This window comes from Danio aesculapii, chromosome 18 (genome assembly GCF_903798145.1).
Source record: "Danio aesculapii chromosome 18, fDanAes4.1, whole genome shotgun sequence".
NCBI lineage: Eukaryota > Metazoa > Chordata > Actinopteri > Cypriniformes > Danionidae > Danio > Danio aesculapii.
This window is the reverse complement of record NC_079452.1, coordinates 13,404,458-13,427,039: the sequence shown is the minus strand read 5'-3', so window position 1 is coordinate 13,427,039 and position 22,582 is coordinate 13,404,458. Positions and strand designations below refer to the sequence as shown.

The 22,582-nt window shown below is 37.0% G+C and overlaps 1 protein-coding gene across 2 annotated transcripts in view; it reads left to right on the top strand.

Annotated features, from left to right (window-relative positions):
* cntn5 (contactin 5) overlaps nt 1-22,582 on the top strand; it is a 519,869-nt gene that overhangs the window by 365,654 nt on the left and 131,633 nt on the right. For both annotated transcript variants that reach the window (XM_056477908.1, XM_056477906.1), the window contains exons 10-11: nt 3,709-3,890; nt 19,696-19,832. In XM_056477908.1, coding sequence (XP_056333883.1) covers nt 3,709-3,890; nt 19,696-19,832 — 319 coding nt within the window. The remainder of the gene's footprint in view (nt 1-3,708; nt 3,891-19,695; nt 19,833-22,582) is intronic.

The window sequence follows — 22,582 nt, the reverse complement described above, 5'->3', positions numbered from 1 at the left end:
ACGATATGCGCCCCAGCGCTTGGTCTAACAGGGTTGTGCTCACTCTCTTAATGAGTTATGGGTGTGTTTTGAGCATAACATGCATTAAACCAATCAGAGACTCATCTTCAATTCCCTTTAGGAGTCAGTTGCATCGCGCCATGGCACATTTGTTATTTACATGGTAGACTTTGTAAGTGGAAAAACTGAATGCTTCACTAGCGAGAAAACAGTTAAATAGGCCATCTGCAGAGAATAAACAATGAGCCACCTCCATTTGGCCTCTTTACTTTCTCTTTACTTTACTTTTACATTTTACTTTACTCCTTTACTTTCGTGGATAAGGAAACGGTGTTGTACGCACTCCACTGAAGACATCCATTAGCCTACATATTTAATTCCGTGTGTTAAGCGCAAAAATTTGTTTCAAAACTGTTTCTAAATTCAGTTCTAAATTCCAGCAAACTAATAAATGAGCAATAATAACGAAGTTATTATTATCCAAATCACTTTTTATTAAATCAAATCACTTTTTTTGTCACATCATGTGATCATTTTTTTGTCAGCAGCACGTGTGCTATGATGAGTGAAAAGCTTAGGTTTGCTGGGAGCTCGCAACACGGCGGCCATGCTCGGCGCCATCTTGATGACGTATCCAAACACACGTCCTATTCTTATGCCACATATGATGATGCTTAAGTCTCCAAAACTTGACAGGTGGACGAATCTAAACTTGTTTTTATTAAAACAGATATTAATATGCATGTAATAAACAATACTGCTAATATTAATAACATTATAATAAAAATGCAAATTGTCATGAATAAACTGAAAAAGCTCCCCAGACATGAAGAAGGCGCGGAGGTACAGTAGTTGTTTTTATATCTACATAGTAAATAATAACGTTTATAACCTTTTAATCCTATTTTTTTGTATGTAAAATATGTAAAGATATTTTTGTATTGCTGTACATCCTGTGTGTATTAAGCGTTTGAACCTGCATAGGCGCTGGACTTTAGACCAGATTTTACTTGGTCAATGGCATGTTCCCGTGGTTCCCAACCTTTTGTTGCCTGAGACCCCCGTTTCCCCCAGAAAATATTGTAAGCCCCCCCTCCACATTTAATGATATTATCGCTCATATAAGTTTGCAGTAGGTATGACAAAAAATGTTGTTTTCAAATAAACGGCATGTTTATTACCATATCTAGATATGTTTCTGCACAAATAATAGTCTAATGTAAAGTATAAAAGCAAAACATCAGTAGGCCGTTTGTGTTGGGTTTATCTTGCAGTATTGGGGATGAGTTGTCTGCAAATGTCTTATTAATTTGGACGGCATCATGCATTTGTTAGAAAGAACTTTGGTGCAGATAATGTGGTTGGGTCAGGGACTCTTTGTTTCGAGAAAATGGAATAAAATCATAGTTCAGGTAACTATCTTGGTATTTCCTGCATTTCGTCTTTGCAGTATTGCTAGTGCTGTGACCTGAAATGTTTAGAGCTTCCTCACCTGGGTCCAGGGTGCTTGGGTCATTAATATTAGCTGCTGAAGGCGAATCAGTGAGATTCTGTCGTTTTTGTGGAGAACAAATTACAAATTTGTCTATTTTGTGGTCAGCGAGGGGATAAAATGAACTAAGGTAACATGATCGTTCTCCTAATTGTCAACTGCTTAAAGCAAGATAAAATATGACGCGACCCCCCACAGAGCTTGCTGAGGCCCCATTTTGGCCGGGACCCCCCCTGTTGGGAAGCGATGGCGTGGTCTATTTCGCTTTCTCAAAATAGCAACACACCAACAATGCGCCTTAACACACCGCCTTAACAGACCAGTACACCCATGAGTCCATAAAGTAGTGCAAATGGATTTGCTACTTAAATAACGTGCCGCAAAATGTAAAAAAATTAGGGTTGCACTAGTCTGAAAATTGCACCAAACACATCTTATGCCTTATTTCACTGGGTGTATGATAGGGCCCAAAGTCTTTCTACTTTTATCTATTACAAGTATAAATAAAATATTAGAATGTGTTATTATTATACAATCATTCTAAGTTCAAAATGACATCAGATTAACGTTGTTTCCCAACGCCGTGGGGTATGTTGCATTTTGATTGGAAATAAAAATCGGGTTGACTTGATAATAATTCCTTACATTTATATAGTGCTATTCTGGACACTCAAAGCACTTTACACATTGGGGGGAATCTCCTCATCCACCACCAGTGTGCAGCATCCACCTGGATGACGTGGCGACAGCCATAAGACTTGAGAACAAAACGTCAAGCCGACATCAATGTCCAACATCGGTCAGATGTTGCATTTCGTTTTTTTTTTTTTAAAGCAACCTAAAAACAACAAAACATAAATGTCTAATGATGTTATAGCTTGACAATGTGTGGAGGTACTATTATGACGTCTATCAGATGTTGGATTTTGGCTGCCATACCTGACGAAATGTCAGTATTTGATGTCAGTATGACATTGATTTAAGATTGGTTTAAGATGTTGACCTTGGATTCTGCTCATTTTCCAACACAACCTAAAATCAACAAAATATCAACATCATTTCACGTTGTTATTGGATGTCTAAATAACACTGTCCTTAGACGCTGACCTAAATCTAACCTAATATTAACGTCTTATGACATTTTGTGTCTGCTGGGTTCAAACCCCTGAGACCTTCACTCAATTTAAGCCATTTTAGGTCAAATTTGAGAGCTTCCTGATCCTCCATAGACAGTAAGGTCCCCGACTCATTAAAAGTCCAGCAAAATACCAAAACCATTTTTCAAAACGAACCATGTGTCTTCAGTGGTTCAATCAAATACTATCAAGCTACGAGAATACGTTTGTGTGCATAAAAGAAAAGCAGCGACTTCTTCTCAATGTCAGTTATGTATTGTTACAATTGTGTCCAAGACAAACACAGGCCTCAGGAATGACATGAGGGTGAGAAACTAGTAACATAATTTAAAAATTTGGGGTGAACTAACACTAAATACACAATTTCGTAGGTTTTTTTGACTGTTTTTTTTAATTGCTTCAAATCAAGGGTCGTAAGTTTGTGATTCATAACAAAACTTTGAACCCTTTGATATTTTTTAGTTTAGAACTCTTGGAACATTTTCATTGTTCTTGTTGAGAAAATTATTGCTATAGGCTATCACTGTTGTGTTGATATCTATGGTATTGAATCAGCTATACTAATAGAGAAGAGTCCAGATCTGTTTTTATATTACTGTAATGGTTGGGTTTAGGGTTGGGGTAGGGATAGACATTAATAAAATACAATCAATGAAATATTTTATAAATAATATAAATAATTCTTGTTAGAATCAAGCCGCAGCCGTATGTGATATATAGCTGATTAACCATGTGGATGGATGATAACAACCTTCTGAGCCTACCAGTAGGCGCAGAAGGCCCCTACTGGCCCATATCTATCAGCTGAAAACCATTAATAATCCCCATTCAATCGAGTGAAACACACAATAAGAAAACTGTTCATTAACAGATGTTTTACATGTGTCAAATTGGATTGTTCCAAAGTCCAAAAAGTTGGTTGAGATTCTCAAAAACAAAAACTTGTGTGTCTCGATGTCTAAACTTTTTTTTTATATGTAAGAAAAGAAAGCATTTCAGCATAAAAAATACACATTTTCTCATTGCAATATTTATGTTTTGTATTTATCATTATTTATATATTTACTTTTCTGTTCTCAGTCCTGTCCCCACAATCACCTGGAGGAAAATGAGTGGAAACATTCCAAAAAAAGCCCGTCTTCGCAAATCACAGGCTGTTCTCGAAATCCCCAACATCCAGCTGGAGGATTCTGGGAGTTACGAGTGTAAAGCTGAGAACACCAGAGGAGGCACCGCTTTCAGAGGACACCTGCAGGTCTACAGTGAGTACAGAAAAAACATGTCCCGCTGATCATTAAAAAGGACAGTTCTGCATGCTTTATGCTTTCAATATATATACGAGATAAGAGAACCAAAATGAGCAGGATGAATCACTTTGTGGTGCTCCTCATTTGTAAGTAAGTGATAAAGCCATCTACTAAATGAATAAATGTAAATGAGCAAGTGGAGAACTGATAATGGGGAAAACCAATTCAGGTTTGTCCTACGTACATGAATGATGCTTCAAATCATGTGGGTTGTTTGGAAGAGATATGCTATTGCTTTCCTATTGTGATTGCACTAATGTACTTTGCCTGCTGGGTGAAAATAACTGCATGCATTCATGTGAAGGAGGAATCTTCATTTGTCTTACAAAGCCCTTATAAAGCCCAAAAAACCTTTATCTTTGAGTCAGGATAACATGCCATGACTATGAACAAGGCAGCATTCAAGTGTCAGTTATGTCCTTTTAAATGCAAAGGTGACATTGTTTGAGATGTGTTTGTCATGACGACTTGACATTGACATCAACATAACGTCATAAATCTGTCATAAACATGATCGGTGTGAGGCCATTATTATTGTGACATGAATATAACAGTGCCATTAATATTTTTCTTGACCTCAAATTGTCACAATCACCAGCGATCATACTCCCAAGATCGCTGGATCTCACACACAAACACACATGGACTACAATTCTGCCATTAATAGACTACATATTTAGTCATGACACACACACCTACTCCAAGTCTCTACTGATTACACTCGCACCACCTGAGGATCGTCAAGGACTGATTACAAACACTATTTAAGCAGCACACACACTCATTCACTTTGCCGAGTCTTGTTATCTGTATAGTGACATTTCAACGCGTTCTCCTAGTCTTGTTTTCCTGTGTTTTGACCCTAATCTCGTTTATACTTTTGTCCCTGTTCGCTGCCTGCCTTCCGACCTCTTGCCTGTGTTTATACTACGATTCTGGACTGCCTTTATACATCTGTTTGCACCTGTGTTGATTATTGCTTGCCTGACTTCGAATAACCCTGCAAGTGGATCCAAACCTCAGTTGTCTGTAACACGGGGAGTGACAGAATCGTAGTATAAACACAAGCGAGAGGTTGGAAGGCGAACAGGGACAAAAATATAAACGAGACTAGGGTCAAAACACAGGAAAACAAGACACAAATACACTGTAAAGAGCGTATTAGTTGACTTTTCCTAAAAAGAGAGTAAACTTGTTGCCTTATAATTATTAAGTGAACAAAATTTGTGCATATTTATAAAAGTCAAGTAAATGGATTAACTCACTTTTTAAAAAATAAATTAACAATTTTTAAAACATTTTTATGTGTACTGTGGGACAAGTTTAATTATTTAATAACAATGTCATTAAATGTCATCAAATATTACTGACACTGTTATAAAAGTATTTGACACAATATTCATACTTTAACTGATCAGTTTTAATGAAAAATTAATTGTGATCCACTGGAAAGAGTGCTCAGAAAGGGTGTCCCCTAAACCCAATCAACATTTGTGGATGTACAAACCAAACTAAGACGCACAAATGAGATTGTACAAGTTTATATAAGTTAGCCACTGATTAAAAATGAATTAACGTAGATTGCGTTGGTGATTGATTATAATGCTAAGCCCTTTAAACCATATAAAATAAATCTGCCAAGCATGTGCAGATTAGCACACTTTCCATGTATATAATATATTTAATCATATGTCTTTCTTAATGCTTGTTGCATCTTAGTCGTACTGAGATACAGTAATAGACTATTATAGAGACTGGTTTCTGTGATTTCACCAAGTATCCTCGAACAACATTCCAATGAGCTAATCAGATTTAGGGGTTAAGTTTACATGTTAATTTTAGGCTTAAGACTCGTACACACTGGTACGCTTTTTGTTCATGTTTATAATCAACATTCTTCAAGGCTTCCAGGTGATTTTCAAATTTTAAATGTAAAAAATTACCCTATATATATTTCTGGAGATCGCGAATTATGTAGCTAGAGGCTGCATTTTGTCTTTAAAACGAACGCTACAGGACTGTATGATGTCTTTCCTTTTCGCGCTTACCAGCTGACTGCTTACCCCCATGTGGACGACTTTTCCGCTGTTACCAGTTACCACATCAGCGGACTTGTGATGTGGAGCAGAGTTGACCACGAGGACAGCATTCTAGTTTGGTGAAGAATGGTTCCAGAAAGCAGTTAAGACAAAAACAAAAGCCAAAAAATAAATAAACAAGTAAATAATATGGTGAGAATGTGGTAAAATCTAAAAACGTTAAATAAATGAAAACATTTTTTGGGATTAGGGAAGTGGGAGGGCAGGTCAATCGGTGCTTTTGAAAACACCATCGGTTGGGTTTAGGGATGGAGGAAGGTGGGTCAGTTGATCGGTCAGTCAGCAGTGGCCTCTGGTGGATTTACGCAAGAACATCAGGCCCGAATGGCACTCGCAAGATAAATTTGAGATCTGAAAAAGCATACACAGCGGCCTCTGGTGGATTTGTGAAAACAAAAACTTAGCTCCTGGGACACATTTGCCGCTCTCCAGAAATGTATATAGGGGTACATTTTCATAATGAGCCTAGCTTGTTTCAGACACATTCATCTTGCCTCTGTGCAGCATTTTCTTTATTAAATGAAAGTGAAACTGGAATCGCCTCATCTGTTTTGTGCTTGTGCACCTCCAAGTGGTATTTACTGTAACTTCAGCAGCTCCAGGCACATGAATAAAAGTGCTAATCTGATTGTTCAGTCAAGGCATTAAACGTTAAATGTGAGCAAAGGTGTTCAGGTGTGAACGGGCATTTACAGTTGCTATTTACAGTAGAAGTTATGTGCTTCTATATCATTATTATCCAACTATTAATTCCCCCTATTTTGGATTATAATCATACCTGCCAACACTCCTGTTTTTCCCAGGATTCTCCTGTATTTTAGACCCATATCCCGCCACCCTCCTGTTTTGTTATTTCTCCTGGAAAACTCCCATAATTTCCACCCCCACCACCACCCCCGGTCCTCAGCTTTTTGGTACAGTCCATACATTCACTTAGTAACCCAGTGCATAGGAAAGTTACTTAGCTGTGTTATTCAGACATCTTACCCCTGACACCTAGACATCATTACCTCAACCCCACTCCCCGTCTCCCTGATTTTCAGAGACAAATGCTGGCAGGTATGATTATAATTTACATTTAGGTTTAGAGGTAGAGAACAGGTATGTATTACATTTTTAAACAGGAAGGATAGCATAAATGCTTGAATTTCATTTTATATTTGACAAATTTTAGACAAACTGTACAAAAATACAAGTATCCCATACGTTTTGAAATGAAACCTTCGAGGATAATAACACAATAAAGCCCTGGGCTTGTTTTCATCATCATCAAAAAAATTTGCCTGCAAAATACAGTTAATGCATAAAACAAACAGTACCTCCACATTTTTAAATAATCCACTAATTATTCTCATCAAACAACTTTCTTTTGATCACTTGTGAACCTCCTTAAGTGTTTTATTTCCTTGATCGATTTTGGTAATTTGGTAATGAAACATATTTCTTTCCTAAATTTAAATATTAAAATCCCAACCCCTAGTACTATATGAATGCTGTTGCCTCACCATTTAAAAATACTTCACCAAATAACTATGAACAACATTATTAAACATTTTATGTACCTGTATCATTCACAGTTAAAAAAAATCATACTCTTTTATTAACAGTTAACATACCTACTTCTTAAAAAAACTCCTTGTGTAAATGTGCTCTTGGATGAATTGTTTTAATTATTTGTACTTAACTATCTTGCAGTTTTTTCTTCACACTCTGTGAGCAGCTACTATACCAAAATGAGGTAGCATAATCAAAATGGGCTTGAATCAAAGCTCCTGCCAATCATTTTAAAAAATGAACATCCAACCGATCAGCTTGCCTTGCTAAGAACTTATTTTTTTCATAAAAACCTTTTCTTGCCTTTAATTTATTAATTTATTATCTATTAAACATTTCCAATAATTTACTAAATGTTTTGACTCAATTATCAAATCATTGATCCTGTCCACAAAAGAATGGTTTTCCTTTAATTTCACTCTTTTACCTATGTGTAAAGAATGTTTATTAATCCAGGATTGCAATCTACTTGGAAAATTCACATCCACCAGAGTCTTAATGGTGGGCTTTGCTGTAACATCCATCCCAGCAACCCTTAAGTTGCTCTTGGAACTACTCAAAACACCATAATACTTCTAGTTTAGGGCAAGATCTGCTCCAATTGTCATCGGAAAATGTAAAAAGTCTAGTTTTACAAGAGTTATTCTCATTCATACTTTGAAGTAATGTGTCGTAGTAGTGTGGGAACAGGATCCATTGGGTCCATTCCTGATTAGGTTCCTTCATAAATTATTCCACCGGGCACCGTCTCTCTCTTCCTTTGGCATAATTCTTCCTGGCCTTCATGACAGAAGGATAAATTTAAGCAAAGCTTGCCAGCTTACATTTTAGTCAAAGTTATATGAGGACAAAATGGCACTGTTCTATTAAGACTTTGGTCCAATTAAATTTCAGAGGCTATTTTATCATTATTCCTGCTTGTGTAGCTGAAAATGCTGTATTTTTGACCCACATATTTCCCCTGACCCACTGTAGCTTTGATAGGGGCCTCATACAGGCGTCCGGGGCCTCCATTCATCTTTCCCAGACTCCTCTCTCCTTATCCGTTCGATAGCGTTCGTGACTTAGATGAAGTGCGTTATGTCATAAAAGTAAGTGTATCAGCGGGCCACAAGATGAATGCAGTGTCCTGGTGATTTTATGAAAACCTGGATTTAAGAGGTTTATGACTGTCAGTGGGATTTATGATTCATCACAGGGTCTGGATGAACAAAGCTTGACAAAACAACAGCTGTTTGTCTTATCCGTCACAACAATGTCCAAATATACTTTTATTGTGTTCTCTCTGTCGTCAGGAGTTCAGTACCTGTGTGTGATGAACTGTGCTGCCACTCTCCATGAGTCTTAAAGTATTTCAAAGAGGAACCGAAGACCTGTTCACACAAAGGAAACAATAAAGTAAAATGTTAAGTTTAGCATTAAGTTTAGTGTGATTCTATAACTACACTGTAAAACAATCCTGGTTGCCTTAAATCTTTAAGCTGAATGAAATTAATCCCGTGAGTCCATTGAACTTATATTATGTTAAACTGACTTAAAACAGCTTGCATAACTTATAAAACTAAGTTAGAATATGATTAACTTGGGTTAATAAGTTACAATGAACTAAAAACATATCTTGTCATGACTAATTGATCATATATTTTTTTTTACAGTGTATAGAAAAATCCCAAAAAATATAGTTACATGGACTTTTGTAACAATTTAATAGGTGATAAATTAAAAAAAATATATATTTAGGCCTAACAAATAAAATTTATGTATTCTGATTGGATTTAAAAGCTGCATACATTTCGATTCTTTTGACATAATTGAACTGCTATACTTTGTGATTGATATTTGTTAGTCAAACGTAAATGTAACAGGCGTCACGGTGGCATTTCTGTGTGGAGCTTGCATGTTTTCCCCATATGGTATAGGTGAATTGGGTAAGCTAAATTGTCCTTAGTACATGTGTGGGAATAAGTGTGTGGATGTTTCCAGTGATTATATGAAAACATATTCTGGATAAGTTGGCGGTTCGTTCCGCTGTGGCAACCCCAGATTAATAAAGGGACTAAGCGGAAAAGAAAATCAATGAATGAACATAAATGAAACACATAAGAACAAGATTTCTGTAATGCTATTTTAGCTGTACGATATTGGAAAGAACTGACATTGTGATATTTTGTATTTCTGCGGTATATGTTGTGATATGAATATAATTTCACAATATGACTTCAGTAACTGTTCGGGATGAATTCTAAAAATATGTATAAAACATTTTATTTAAAAAAATGTAGGGGCAGATAAAAATGATATTAACAGTGCTTTATGTTTTTTTAGTAGAATATTACAATATTATGGTATAAAATCTAAAATAACACTGTATGGTCTTCATTTAATAAATAATTAGGCTCAATTAATCTTTGTTAGGGTGACACGGTGGCTCAGTGGTTAGCACTGTTGCCTCACAGCAAGAAGGTCACTGGTTAGAGTCCCGGCTTGGTCAGTTGGCATTTTTGTATGGAGTTTGCCTGTTCTCCCCGTTTTGGTGGGGGTTTCCTCCGGGTGCTCTGGTTTCCACCCACAATCCAAAGACATGCAGTATAGGTGAATTGAATAAACTAAATTGGCCATAGTGTATGTGTGTGAATGTGAGAGTGTATGGTTTCCCAGTACTAGGTTGTGACTGGAGGGGCATCCGCTGCGTGAAAACATATGCTGGATAAGTTGGTGGTTCATTCCGCTGTGGCGACCCCGGATTATTAAAGGGACTAAGCCAAAAAGAAAATGAATGATTGAACGAATGAACAAATGAATGAATAATAATTTTTAAAGCAGCAAAATTTTTAATTTCTTCTTCCAAATGGTTTAAATTTGCTTTAAATCTTATAGTCACAGGCCACATCTGAGTAAAAAAATCACACTAATAGATTATGGTTGAAATTTACAATGACTTAATAAATCATATGCCTGATTGACTAGTTAGGTTCGAAACAAGACTAGGGCATCATTCCATCATTCATGAGTTTCTTTGAAATATGTTTGGGCGACACAGTGGCTCAGTGGTTAGCACTGTCGCCTCACAGCAAGAAGGTTGCTGGTTTGACCCTGCAGGCACAGGATGTCAACATGACTTCATATTGATGTTGTACCGCAATGTTGTGGAGATTTTGGATTTTGTTTGGAAATGAAAATCGGGTGGATGTCAGAACCCAATGTCAGGCAAAAATCAATGCCCAACCTAAAATCAACCAAATATCAACATCTAAACATGTTACACCTTGACGTTGTGTGTACGTTACCACTATTACATCTATCAGACATTGGATTTTGGTCACTTTCCAACACAACCTAAAACCAACCAAACATCAACCTAATTTGACGTCGTTATTGGACATCAAAATAACGTTGTCCTTAGACACTGGCTAGACATTGAATTTTGGTCACCTGACGTCATGACCTAAATCTAACTAATATTAACGTCTTATGATGTTGTGTGCCTGCTGGGGAGTCTTGGCTGGGTCAGTTGGCATTTCTGTGTGGATTTTGAATGTTCTCTCCATGGGTTTCCTCTGGGTGCTCCGGTTTCCGCCAGTCCAAAGACATGTGGTATACGTGAATTGAATAAACTAAATTGGCCATAGTGTATGTGTGTAAATGAGTGTCTATGGATGTTTTCCTGTAATGGGTTGCAACTGGAAGGGCATCCGCTGTGTGAAACAAATGCTGGATAAGTTGGAGGTTCATTCCACTGTGGTGATGCCTTATGCATAAAGGGACTAAGCTGAAGGAAAATGAATAAATGAAAAAAGTTTTTAATTTTTGAAAAAACGTTTTAAGGTCAATGTTATTGGCCCTCTTAAGCAATATTTTGTTTCCAATTGTCTACAGACCAAACCATCATTATAAAATGACTTGCCTAATTACCCTAACTTGCCTAGTTAAGCCTTAGAATGTCACTTTAAGCTGAATACTAGTATCTTAAAAATCTAATAAAATATTATGTACTGTCATCATGACAAAGATAAAATAAATCAGTCATTAGACATTAAAACTATTATGTGTAGACATGTATTAAAAAATCAAAATCTTCTTTCAGTTAAACAGAAATTGGGGAAAAATATACAGTGGGGCTAATAATTAGACTTCAACTCTATACATACAAGTAAGACGAGTACATTTTGATTTCATTGCTTCTTTTACTGACAAGATATCTTGTTAATGGCAGGCAAAAAGTAAAAAATCAAACCAGTGCATTAGGAGTTCTGAACATTCAATCTTGGCTTTAAAAAAACAGCATGCCCAAATGTTAGTCTGTCAAATGTCAAAATCCACAATGAGGCACACGGCTATGGTCTTACCTGGGAACTGTATTCCAGACACATGTCTACTCTTACAATTTGCATGCACCCAATCCAGTCTGCATGCTCCTCTTTCTCCGACAGATGTGATTGAAGGCTTGCCTTCAGCTAGGTTCTCTCTCAGTGAGGGTTAGTTGTCTGTCGGAGCTTGTGTGAATTATAAGTCACGTGCAGCAGCTGCAAATCGACAAACGTGTCATGGGTGAGCAATGAGTCAAAAGCCGCCAGTGGGCAGGGATGTGCATCCCTTTCGAGGCTGTGGCCTGGCATTATTGTCCCTACTATGGTTCTGGAGTGAGGAATGGTGGATTGAATGGATGGAGGCAGTAAGATTTATAACACTCTTCAAGAGCTGTAATTTAAAGTTGGCATGAAATCAAAATTTGCTCTTGTTATTTTTAAATGTACACTCAGAATTATTTATCTCCCTGCATATTTTCCACAATTTCCATTTAAAGGAAAAAAAAATTCAACACATTTCTAATTATAACAGTTTTAATAATTAATTTCTAATAACTGATTTCTTTTATCTTTACCATGACACAGTACATAATATTTTACTAGATATTTTTCAAGATACTAGTATTCAGCTTAAAGTGCACTTAAATGGCTTAACAAGGTTTTAATTAGGCAAGTTAGCGTAATTAGGCAAGTCATTAATGGCAAGTATTTTGTTCTATATATATATATATATCTTAATGGGGGTAATAATTGTCACGTAAGGGTCTGGAACAACAGAGTTGAGTTTAAGTTTGTTACAAAGAATAGGCAACGGTCAAAATAGGGGCAAACAGGAGCATACAGGAAATCCAAGAGCGTAGTCAAAAGCAGGCAAATGGTCGTGTCAGGCGGCAGAATTGTAGTTCTCCAGAGATCTGCAAATGTTAGATCACTGCTGATCGTGAGAAAAATATTGACCTTAAAATGGTTTTTAAAAACAAATAAATAAAAACTGCTTTCATTCTAGCTGAAATAAAACAACTGAGACATTTTTTTCCAGAAGAATAAATATTACAGGAAACACTGTGAAAAATTTCTTGCTCTAATAAACATCATTTGGGGAATATTTAAAAAAAAACGGGTGAGTCGGTGCTTTCGAAAACACCATTGGTTGGGTTTAGGAAAGGTGGTGGGTGGGGAATCAGTCGATCGGTCAGTCAGTCAGTCAGTCAGTCCACAGCGATCTCTGGTGCCTTTGATCTCTTTGCCATGATGACAGTAAATAATATTTGACTACATATTTTTCAAGACACTTCTATACAGCTTAAAGGTACATTTAAAGGCTTAACTGGGTTAATTAGGTTAACTAGGCAGATTAGGGTAATTAAGCAAGTTATTGTGTAATGATGGTTTGTTCTGTAGACTGTCGGAAAAAAAATAGCTTAAAGGGACTAGTAATTTTGACCTTAAAATGTTTTTTAAAAAATGTTAAACTTATTTTACTCTAGCCAAAATAAAACAAATAATACTTTATCCAGAAGAAAAAGATATTATCAGACATACTGTGAAAATTTTCCTTGCTCTGTTAAACATCATTTGGGAAATATTTAAAAAAGAAAAAAAAAATCTTATGGGGCTAATAATTCTGACTTCAACCATATATGCGCCAGATCTTTGATATTTGGTTTGTTGATTATTCTGAACGCTTTTGCCACATTGGTTTTTGCTAAGAGAGATGTGTTGTTGTTTTTTTTTCCTTCAGAATGTTTCTCTTTAATTTTTAGAGTGATCTAATTGTTCTTAGTATGGTACCATTTGTTTTGTGCGCTGAATGTTTTGTATCATTTAGCTTCAATTGAATGAATGTCACAATGTTACAGGGCTGTCCAAAGTCTGTCCTGGAGGGCCGGTGTCCTGCCGAGTTTAGCTCCAACTTGCTTTAACACACCTGCCTGGAAGTTTTTAGTATATCTAGTAAAAACTTGATTAGCTGGTTCAAGTGTGTTTGATTAGGGTTGGAGCTAAACTCCTCAGGACACCGGCCCTTTAAGACTTAAAAAGGACAAACTTAACTTCCATTTCATGCTGATTTTAAGTTGCGTGTTTGTCAAAGCTTTTCTGCACATTTCCACTTCAAAACAATTGCAAATGTTGGGAATGCCACAAGCAGCAGAAAACCCGACAAACTTCCAGACAGATTTACTAAACACCAAATTAATGTGAGAGAACAGTCCCAAAGCCAGATGGGAGGTTGAAGTTTTGCGAGAGACTCTACTGACAATGAGCGAATTAAAGAACAGAGGTGCAGTCAGCTTCTCTTCATACTGTCTAATGCAGTGCAAATTGGATTGTGAACAACTTAGGCAATGCTGTAAGGGTGTGCGTGATCTAACAGCACAAAACAGGCTATGCATTTAAGAATTGAATATGTTAGATGGTGACTCAGTGGTTAGGACTGTCGCCTCACAGCAAGAAGGTTGCTAATTCGAGTCCCGGCTGGACCAGTTGGCATTTCTGTGTGGAGTTTGCATGTTCTCCTCGTGTAAATTGGTCATAGTGTATGAGTGTGTATAGATGTTTCTCAGTACTGGGTTGCGACTTGAATGGTATGCACTGCATAAAACATATGCTAGAATAGTTGGCGGTTCATTCCGCTGTGGGGACCTCTGAAATAGAGACTAAGCTGAAGGAAAATTAACGAATGAATGAATATGTTAGATAATAGTGCAGATGCAAGATGCAAATCTTAGTAAGTGATGTTGAGTGATTCATTTAAATATAAAAGTACATTATTGTATAAAAAGCATATACAATAAAATAAGCAATTATCACTAATTAACACTAATGTTTCACTGTGTGACTTTCATGAATCTTTTTTAATGAACTTGAAGAAACTGTTAATAAATATGACCCTTTGTCTCTGCTCGCTTAGGTAAATTGAGAATTTGTTAATGATTATTTCAGAGAGTATTAAAGCAGCGCATACAAAATAAAAAACAATTCTAGACTTTCAGTTCTAGGTTGCCAGTTCTAGCTGGATTACTCAGAAAATATGACAACTTCCACTTTATAAACATGGTTGTGTTATATACAGCAGGCAACCACAAAAGTGTTGTTCATTCATTCATTTTTCTTCGGCTTAGTCTCTATTTCAGGGGTCGCCACAGCGGAACATACTGCCAATTATTCTGGCATATGTTTTACACCTTGGATACCCGTCCAGCCACATTCCAGTACTGGAAAACACCCATAAACAGTCATTCACACACACACATACACACACACACACACACACACACACACACACACACACACACACACACACACACGTTTGTTTTTGTGAAAAGTGGGTACATTACATAGATTTCCATTCATTTTATACTGTTCAAACCGTATATTGTATTGCCCCCACCCTACCCCCAAACCCAACCATCACAGGAGACTGTGCAGCTTTACTCTCTAAAAAACTCATCCTGTGTGATTTATAAGCTTTTTGGGAAATTAGGACGTCACCAATGTTCTCGTATTTCACCTCCTTTTTGTAATACCTATGTCATACCCATGTCATTATACGGATTTGTGTCCTGATATGTCACAAAAACATGTACACACACAGACACAGACATACACACAAACACAAAGGCCAGTTTCAGTCTTTTTTTTTTTCGGCTTAGTCCCTTTATTAATCCGGGGCCACCACAGCAAAATGAACCGCCAACGTCTCCAGCACATGTTTTACGCAGCAGATGCCCTTCCAGATGCAACCCATCTCTGGGAAACATCCATCCACACTCATTCACCCTCATACAATACGGACAATTTAGCCTTCCCAATTCACCTGTACCGCATTTCTTTGGACTTGGAAACCGGAACACCCGGAGGAAACCCACACGTACGCTGGCAGAACATGCAAACTCCACACAGAAAATGCCAACTGACCAAGCTGAGGCTCAAACCAGCAACCTTCTTGCTGTGAGGCGACAGCACTACCTACTCTGTCACCGCGTCACCCCTTAAGGCCAGTTTAGTTTATTCAATTCATCTGTAGCGCATGTCTTTGGATTGTGAGGGGAACCAGAGCACCCGAAGGAAATGCACTCGAACACGGGGAGAACATACAAACTCCACACAGAAATGCCAACTGACCCAGCCGGGACTCAAACCAGCAACCTTTTTGCAGTGCTAACAGCTGATCCATCGTGCCACCCTTACGATAGCATTATTATATCACTAAACAAATCGATATTCACTGAATCAAATCAGGTCCCACTTCTGTGGTAAATATTAATTATTTAAAACAATATTTCCCAAGTGCTGTTAAGAAGGAATACGAACTTCACATGAGGGCTAATAATGTTGCCATTAACTGTATAGATGTTATGTTTCTTAACATGTTGATAATTGGTTTGTTGATTATTCTGAGTGCTTTAAATTTTGGTGCACGGTGACAGTGGTTAGCACTGTCGCCTCACAGCAAGAGGGTCGCTGGTTCGAGTCCCGACTGGGCCAGTTGCCATTTCTGTGTGGAATTTGCTTGGGGGTTTCCTTCGGGTGCTTAGGTTTCCCCCACAGTCCAAATACATGCGCTATAGGTGAATTGGGTTAACAATTGTGTATGAAAGTGTATGTGTGGGTGTTTTCCAGTACTGGGTTGCAGTTGGAAGGGCATCCGCTGCATAAAATATATGCTGGAATAGTCGGTTGTTCATTCCGCTGTTGGTGACCCCTGATCAATAAGAAACGAAGCCGAAGGAGAATGAATGAATGAATGAATGTTTAAATTTTAGGGTAATCTGAGTGTTCTTAGTATTGTACTATTTGTTTTGTGTTTTAATGTTTTGGTATTACTTGCTATTACAGTATATAATAGGTTTTAACATGTTTCTTTCAACTGCTAGGGAATCCTAACAATGTTGCTGTTAGAGTTCATCTTTTTAGTGAGTTCTGAAGGTTTTTGGCATGTCACTATTCAGCTTTTAGTGTGTTTTGAGTGTTAGCCGGATGGTGAGTCTTTTGGGTGGTTATATTAATCCTGATGTGGCTAACTGCATATGATTTTGATCGTCACTGTAACTGAGGACACTGGACAACAGAGTTGAGGATCCACGTGCAGTACTTTATTACACAGAGAATGGTCAGACAGGCAGTGGTCACAATCAGGAGCAAACGATAACATACAGGGAAATCCAAAAGCATAGTCAGATAAAAGGAAAATGGTCAAAACAGGCGGCAGGCAGGATAAACAATAAATCAAGACAAGGGTAAAAAAACAGAGAGACTACTCACGGAAAACGATTCGTAATGTTACTGTGTATGTACCAACAAGACTCAGCAATGTCTTTGAGTGTGTGTGCTGTTATGGTCCATGTAATCAGTCTTGAGTAACTCCCAGCTGTGTGTATGTGTGTAATCAACGGAGAACCATGGACAGGTGTGTGTTTGTGGTGCCTGGAGGGAGTTGTAGTTCAATTGGTGGCAGAACGGTAGTCCAAGTGAAAGTGAATGTTTTCCAGCATTCTATAAAGGTTAGATCATGACAGTTACATTAATGTATGCTCATAAGATGTTGACATCTTTTTTCTATAACCTCCAGATAAAATTCATAACTCTAATTGCTTCTAAAAGTAATAATACTTGTCATAATAGAAATCAAATGATTTGTGGTACAGTATCCTTAGTTCCATTCATAACCTTCAATGTGTGTTGTCTCATAGCAGATGACTATTATCCTGCTAAAAATATGTAAAATGCTATTATTGAGCAGTGAGTAAATGTTTCCAAACATTTGACTGGTGTTTTTTTTTTTTTTTTTTTTGCTGAGATGAAATGCAGAGACATTCCTCTGCATGCTGAGGACTAAAAGGTCCACCGCTTTCAGAACTTTGCTGCTCGTCATTTTTAATGAAAACACTCCCCACTGATCGTCTCATCCATATTCATGCAGAAAGGACAATGCGACACAGGCTACCTACAAATTGCATGTTAACAAAGTTTTATAGTGTAGGAACAGTTGGAGCAACAGTTGGATGTCAAGGCATTTTATTCTATAAAAATGTAGCATTTGCAGTTATCAAATGTTATATTTTAGCAGTGAATATTTCATGTTATGATTTAGTTATCTGTATTGTTTCTAGCAAATAAAACCGACTGTGTATATGTCTTAAGCCATAGAACATGTTGTGGGACCCCTTAATGGTTTTACTATGGTACTGTATCTCTACAAAAGCACCCTGTTGGTACTTTAATTGTGCTTGAGAGTGTAAATCAAGAGTATTAGTAAATTATGTTTTGAAAATTGGATAAAATAGTCAGTAAAATGTCTTTTGCAGGACCACAAATTGAAGTGTTAACAGATATTCAATCCACTCAGGGTGTCCGCTGGGTTTTAAAAATTCTTAACATGTCTTAAATTTCAAAAACTAAATTTTAGGCCTTAAAAAGTCTTAAATTCACAGAGATTTGTGTCTTAAATCATTTGAAACAGGTCTAAATTTTGTTTTGTCCAAGTAAAGCTATACTCAATTGGGCCGGCATCCATCTAATCAGCAACAATATATCTAAATAAAACCTTATTTTTTATAATTTTTTTTGCTTGTTTGTTTGTTTTTTTACTGCAAAGAGATACAATTCACAACAGCTGTTAGACATTTTTACAGCAAATTCCAAAAAATCTAATTCCCTAATCAGGAAAAAAAAAATCAAAACAATGACACGATTTCTCATAATAAAACCAGGCGATTCGAAAAAATCTTAACCCTGCATAAGTCTAAAATTTCATTCTTAATGGTTTTAAAAGGGTCTTAAATGTTTAAAATTTGACTTGATGAAACCTGCTGAAACCCTGCTACTATTACTCTAATGATTACTAGTTGACAGATAGCTGCAAAGCTACATTAAAACGCGCAATAAACAATATTGTTACTGGAAAAAAAAACATGCTACGCACTAAATCACATTTATTTTCTATCGATCGAAAAAGCAGATAAGACGAATACCATGAAAATGCCACAATTAACATTAAGGTGTAAAATACAGTACATGCCCTGCTGTATGGTACTGAGAGTAGCAAATAATATGCTGCCAGTCTAAGCCACTGTCAGATAGATAGATAGATGAATGGATAGATGGATGGATGGGTGGGTGGGTGGATGGATGGATGGATGGATGGATGGATGGATGGATGGATGGATGGATGGATGGATGGATGGATGGATAGATAGATAGATAGATAGATAGATAGATAGATAGATAGATAGATAGATAGATAGATAGATAGATAGATAGATAGATAGATAGATAGATAGATAGATAGATAGATAGATAGATAGATAGATAGATAGATAGATAGATAGATAGATAGATAGGCTTAAACAAGTTTTAGACTACTAGTTTTAACTACTTTATAGTCATAATAATTCAATGTAACTCAAAGTAAGTCACATAATCATGCATGCATTTGATTCATTCAAGCAATGAAGTAATCAACTCTTAATATGAGTTGCTTACTGAGCCATTGGTTCAATTGATTAATTCAAAACACAGATTCATTCAGAAATGAAACACTGCTCTGTTTTAATTGGAAACACATCTGAGCAAATCTGAACAAAAGCAGAACGTATCTAATATATAACAACATAATAACTTATAATGTACAGAATCCTTGCATAAAATCAGTATCACAATAATGTTTAATCAACATCTGTCTCTCTTTCTGTCCCAAAGCGTGAGTATTGCTTATTACAGCAGGACAAGTACAAATCTGAAGGGGAAAAAGTACTTATTGTTGAGCTGTGATCTTGTCTCCTCTGTGTTCTTGCACAGCTCTGCCGCAGTGGATCAGCATGATAAATGACACTCAACTGGACAGCGGAGAGCAGCTCCGTTGGGAGTGTCGAGCCACAGGAAAGCCCAGACCCACATATCGCTGGCTGCGCAACGGAGAACCACTCAGCACACAGGTACACACACACATACGCACACACTGAGAACTCATTTATAGGAAAGTGAAATCTCTGAGATGTCTTTAATATTTCAATTGTTTCTCAAATGGAGACTTTTGCTTTAGGCCAGAAATGTTCCTTACGCATGCCCTGAAGCACTGAAGCATCTGCTTGGCAGAGTGTTGCCAGATTGGGCGTAATCCTTCCCTATTTGGTGGCTTTAAAATTAAGATTATGTAGGTCAAAATTATTCTGGAAAGGAGGGCACATTTGGGTTATTTTGTTCAGCAATTTCAATTGTACATTTATTTTACCTTTAAGCCCCTCGCTTATCGCAGGAGTTTTGCTCTAAAAATAACCCACATTAGGCGAAATCCGCGAAGTAGTTAGCTTTATTTTTTACAATTATAATAGATGTTATATAATTTTCTTTACTGTGCGAGCAGACGGCAGGTGCATCGCGTGATGATTGACAGCTCACTGAGCCAGTAACAGCAAATAGAGTGCAATAACTTGACAGCCGACCAATAAGATCAAAATTTATGCAGCCATTGGCTCGTTTCTCTGTCAGTCAAACTTCTGGGAAGTAGGAAGTAACTTCTGTGACTGATCAATAGCAGTGACTATCGATAGCAGCTTTGTTTAGATTTTAGTAACTATAACTTTGACTTTTTATTCAGTTTGTAGTCTCATTTTATCTGTAACACTGTAAGCTATGACATAGATTTGCCTTTTACTACAAAGACGCCGTTTTCGCGTATACGTACCATGGTAAAACGATGTAAACAATAGGTCACCGGCAGAAACTGTGACATAAACAAATGAATAACCATCCATAGTTCAACACTATTGTGTTGGTGGACTAAATGTGCTTGATAGGATGTTTTCCTGTGGACTCATACCTTTCAAAATAAATCATGGTGTACAGCAATGAATGCGTGAATGAATTTATAAGCTTTTCATTGAAAAACAACTAGCTGCAATGGGTGCTTAAGGGTTGTATCTTTAAACTCATTGTACAGTTTTTTCAAGATAGACATGATTACTTGTGTTCTTTTTGGTGTAATCTATTCATAAACATTGACATGTGGAAAAACAGCGCCCCAGTGCGTCCTCGTCGGGGCGCTGGCTAAAGGGTTAAGGCTGTAAAACCTCTCACTACACACTTCATATTCTTTTCTCAGACAGGCATTGACATTTTGACACTTTTCTCTCTTGTTTAAACACTCTCAAAGTTCAAACTTTCGTAAAAAAATAAGTCTAGTATTCTAGAACTACTACTACTACTTTTGAGCTGTTGGCATCCGGACAGTCGGAAGTAACACACACCAGACACGCACATTCACGTGTTATTTAAAATGAAATTATTCAGATGGCGCTCTATGGCGCGGCAAAAATATGAACAGTCTCCTAAATTGTAACTGGGAACCACAGACAACCAACAGCTTGGGGAAGGCTGGGCAATAACTGCAAAATTTGGTATCGATCCAATGCCAAGTAAATACAGGGTCAGAATCACCGATATTAATACCGATACTGATACTTTTACTTTAAAAAGCATGCACTTCAACCTAAATGTACAGTGTGTGATGATTTATGTGTTAAATGTTCTCAAAGCAGCTATAATTAAATGTACAGTTGAAGTCAGAATTATTAGCCCTATTTTTTCCTTTTTAAATATTTGCCAAATCATGTTTAACAGAGCAAGGAAATTTACACAGTATGTCTGATAATATTTTTTCTTCTGGAGAAAGTCATATTTGTTTTATTTCGGCTAGAATAAAAGCAGTTTTTAATATTTTAAAACCATTTTAAAGTCAAAATTATTAGCCCCTTTAAGCAATAACTTGCCTAATTACCCTTACCTGCCTAGTTAACTTAATTAATCTAGTTTAAAGCCTTTAAATGTCACTTTAAGCTGCATAGAAATGTCTTGAAAAATCTAGTATAATATTATTTACTGCCATCATGACAAAGATAAAATAAATCAGTTATTAGAAATGAGTTATTAAAACTATTATGATTAGAAATGTGTTGAAAAAATACTCTCTCCGTTAAACAGAAATTGGGGAAAAAAATAAACAGGGGGGCTAATAATTCTGACTTCAACTGTATACACTGTAAGCTACCCTGTACCAAGATGGTGGCTCTGTTGACACATTCACTCCAATAGCCTGTGTGACATCTAATGTTTACATCTATAGCACAGGTGTCAAAGCCAGTTCCTGGAGGACCGTAGCTCTGTACAGTTTAGTTTCAAACCTAATTAAACGCACCTGTTCAAACTAATTGAGTCCTTCAGGCTTGTTTGAAACCAACAGGTAATGCTGCGGTCACACTAGAGTTTGAGCTTGCAATATTCTCTCGTACAGCGCTGCTAAACAAGATTTTTAGACATTTAAAAAAGCAAGTTTTAAATTTCTGTCCAGAAAGGTCATGTTTTTATCCTCGATTGGTCTCGCACAGTCAAGTGATGCAATTTCGCAGGTCAGAATTCACCAAGCTTGAACTTTGCAATGCAGCGAACTGCAAAACTTGTCACACGAGCTTGCATGTACGGTCTGACACATTAACGTGCGTATGAATGGAAGTCTATGGGGAGAAAAGTACAGTGTGACCACAGCTTAAGTGTGTTGAAGCAGGGTTGGAACTAAATTGTGTAGAGCTGCGGCCCTCTAGGAACTGGCTTTGACACCTGTGATCTATGGTAAAAGAGCACATGCTCTGATCCCTTTTTTATTGTTACTGTTGCAAGACATAGCAATATC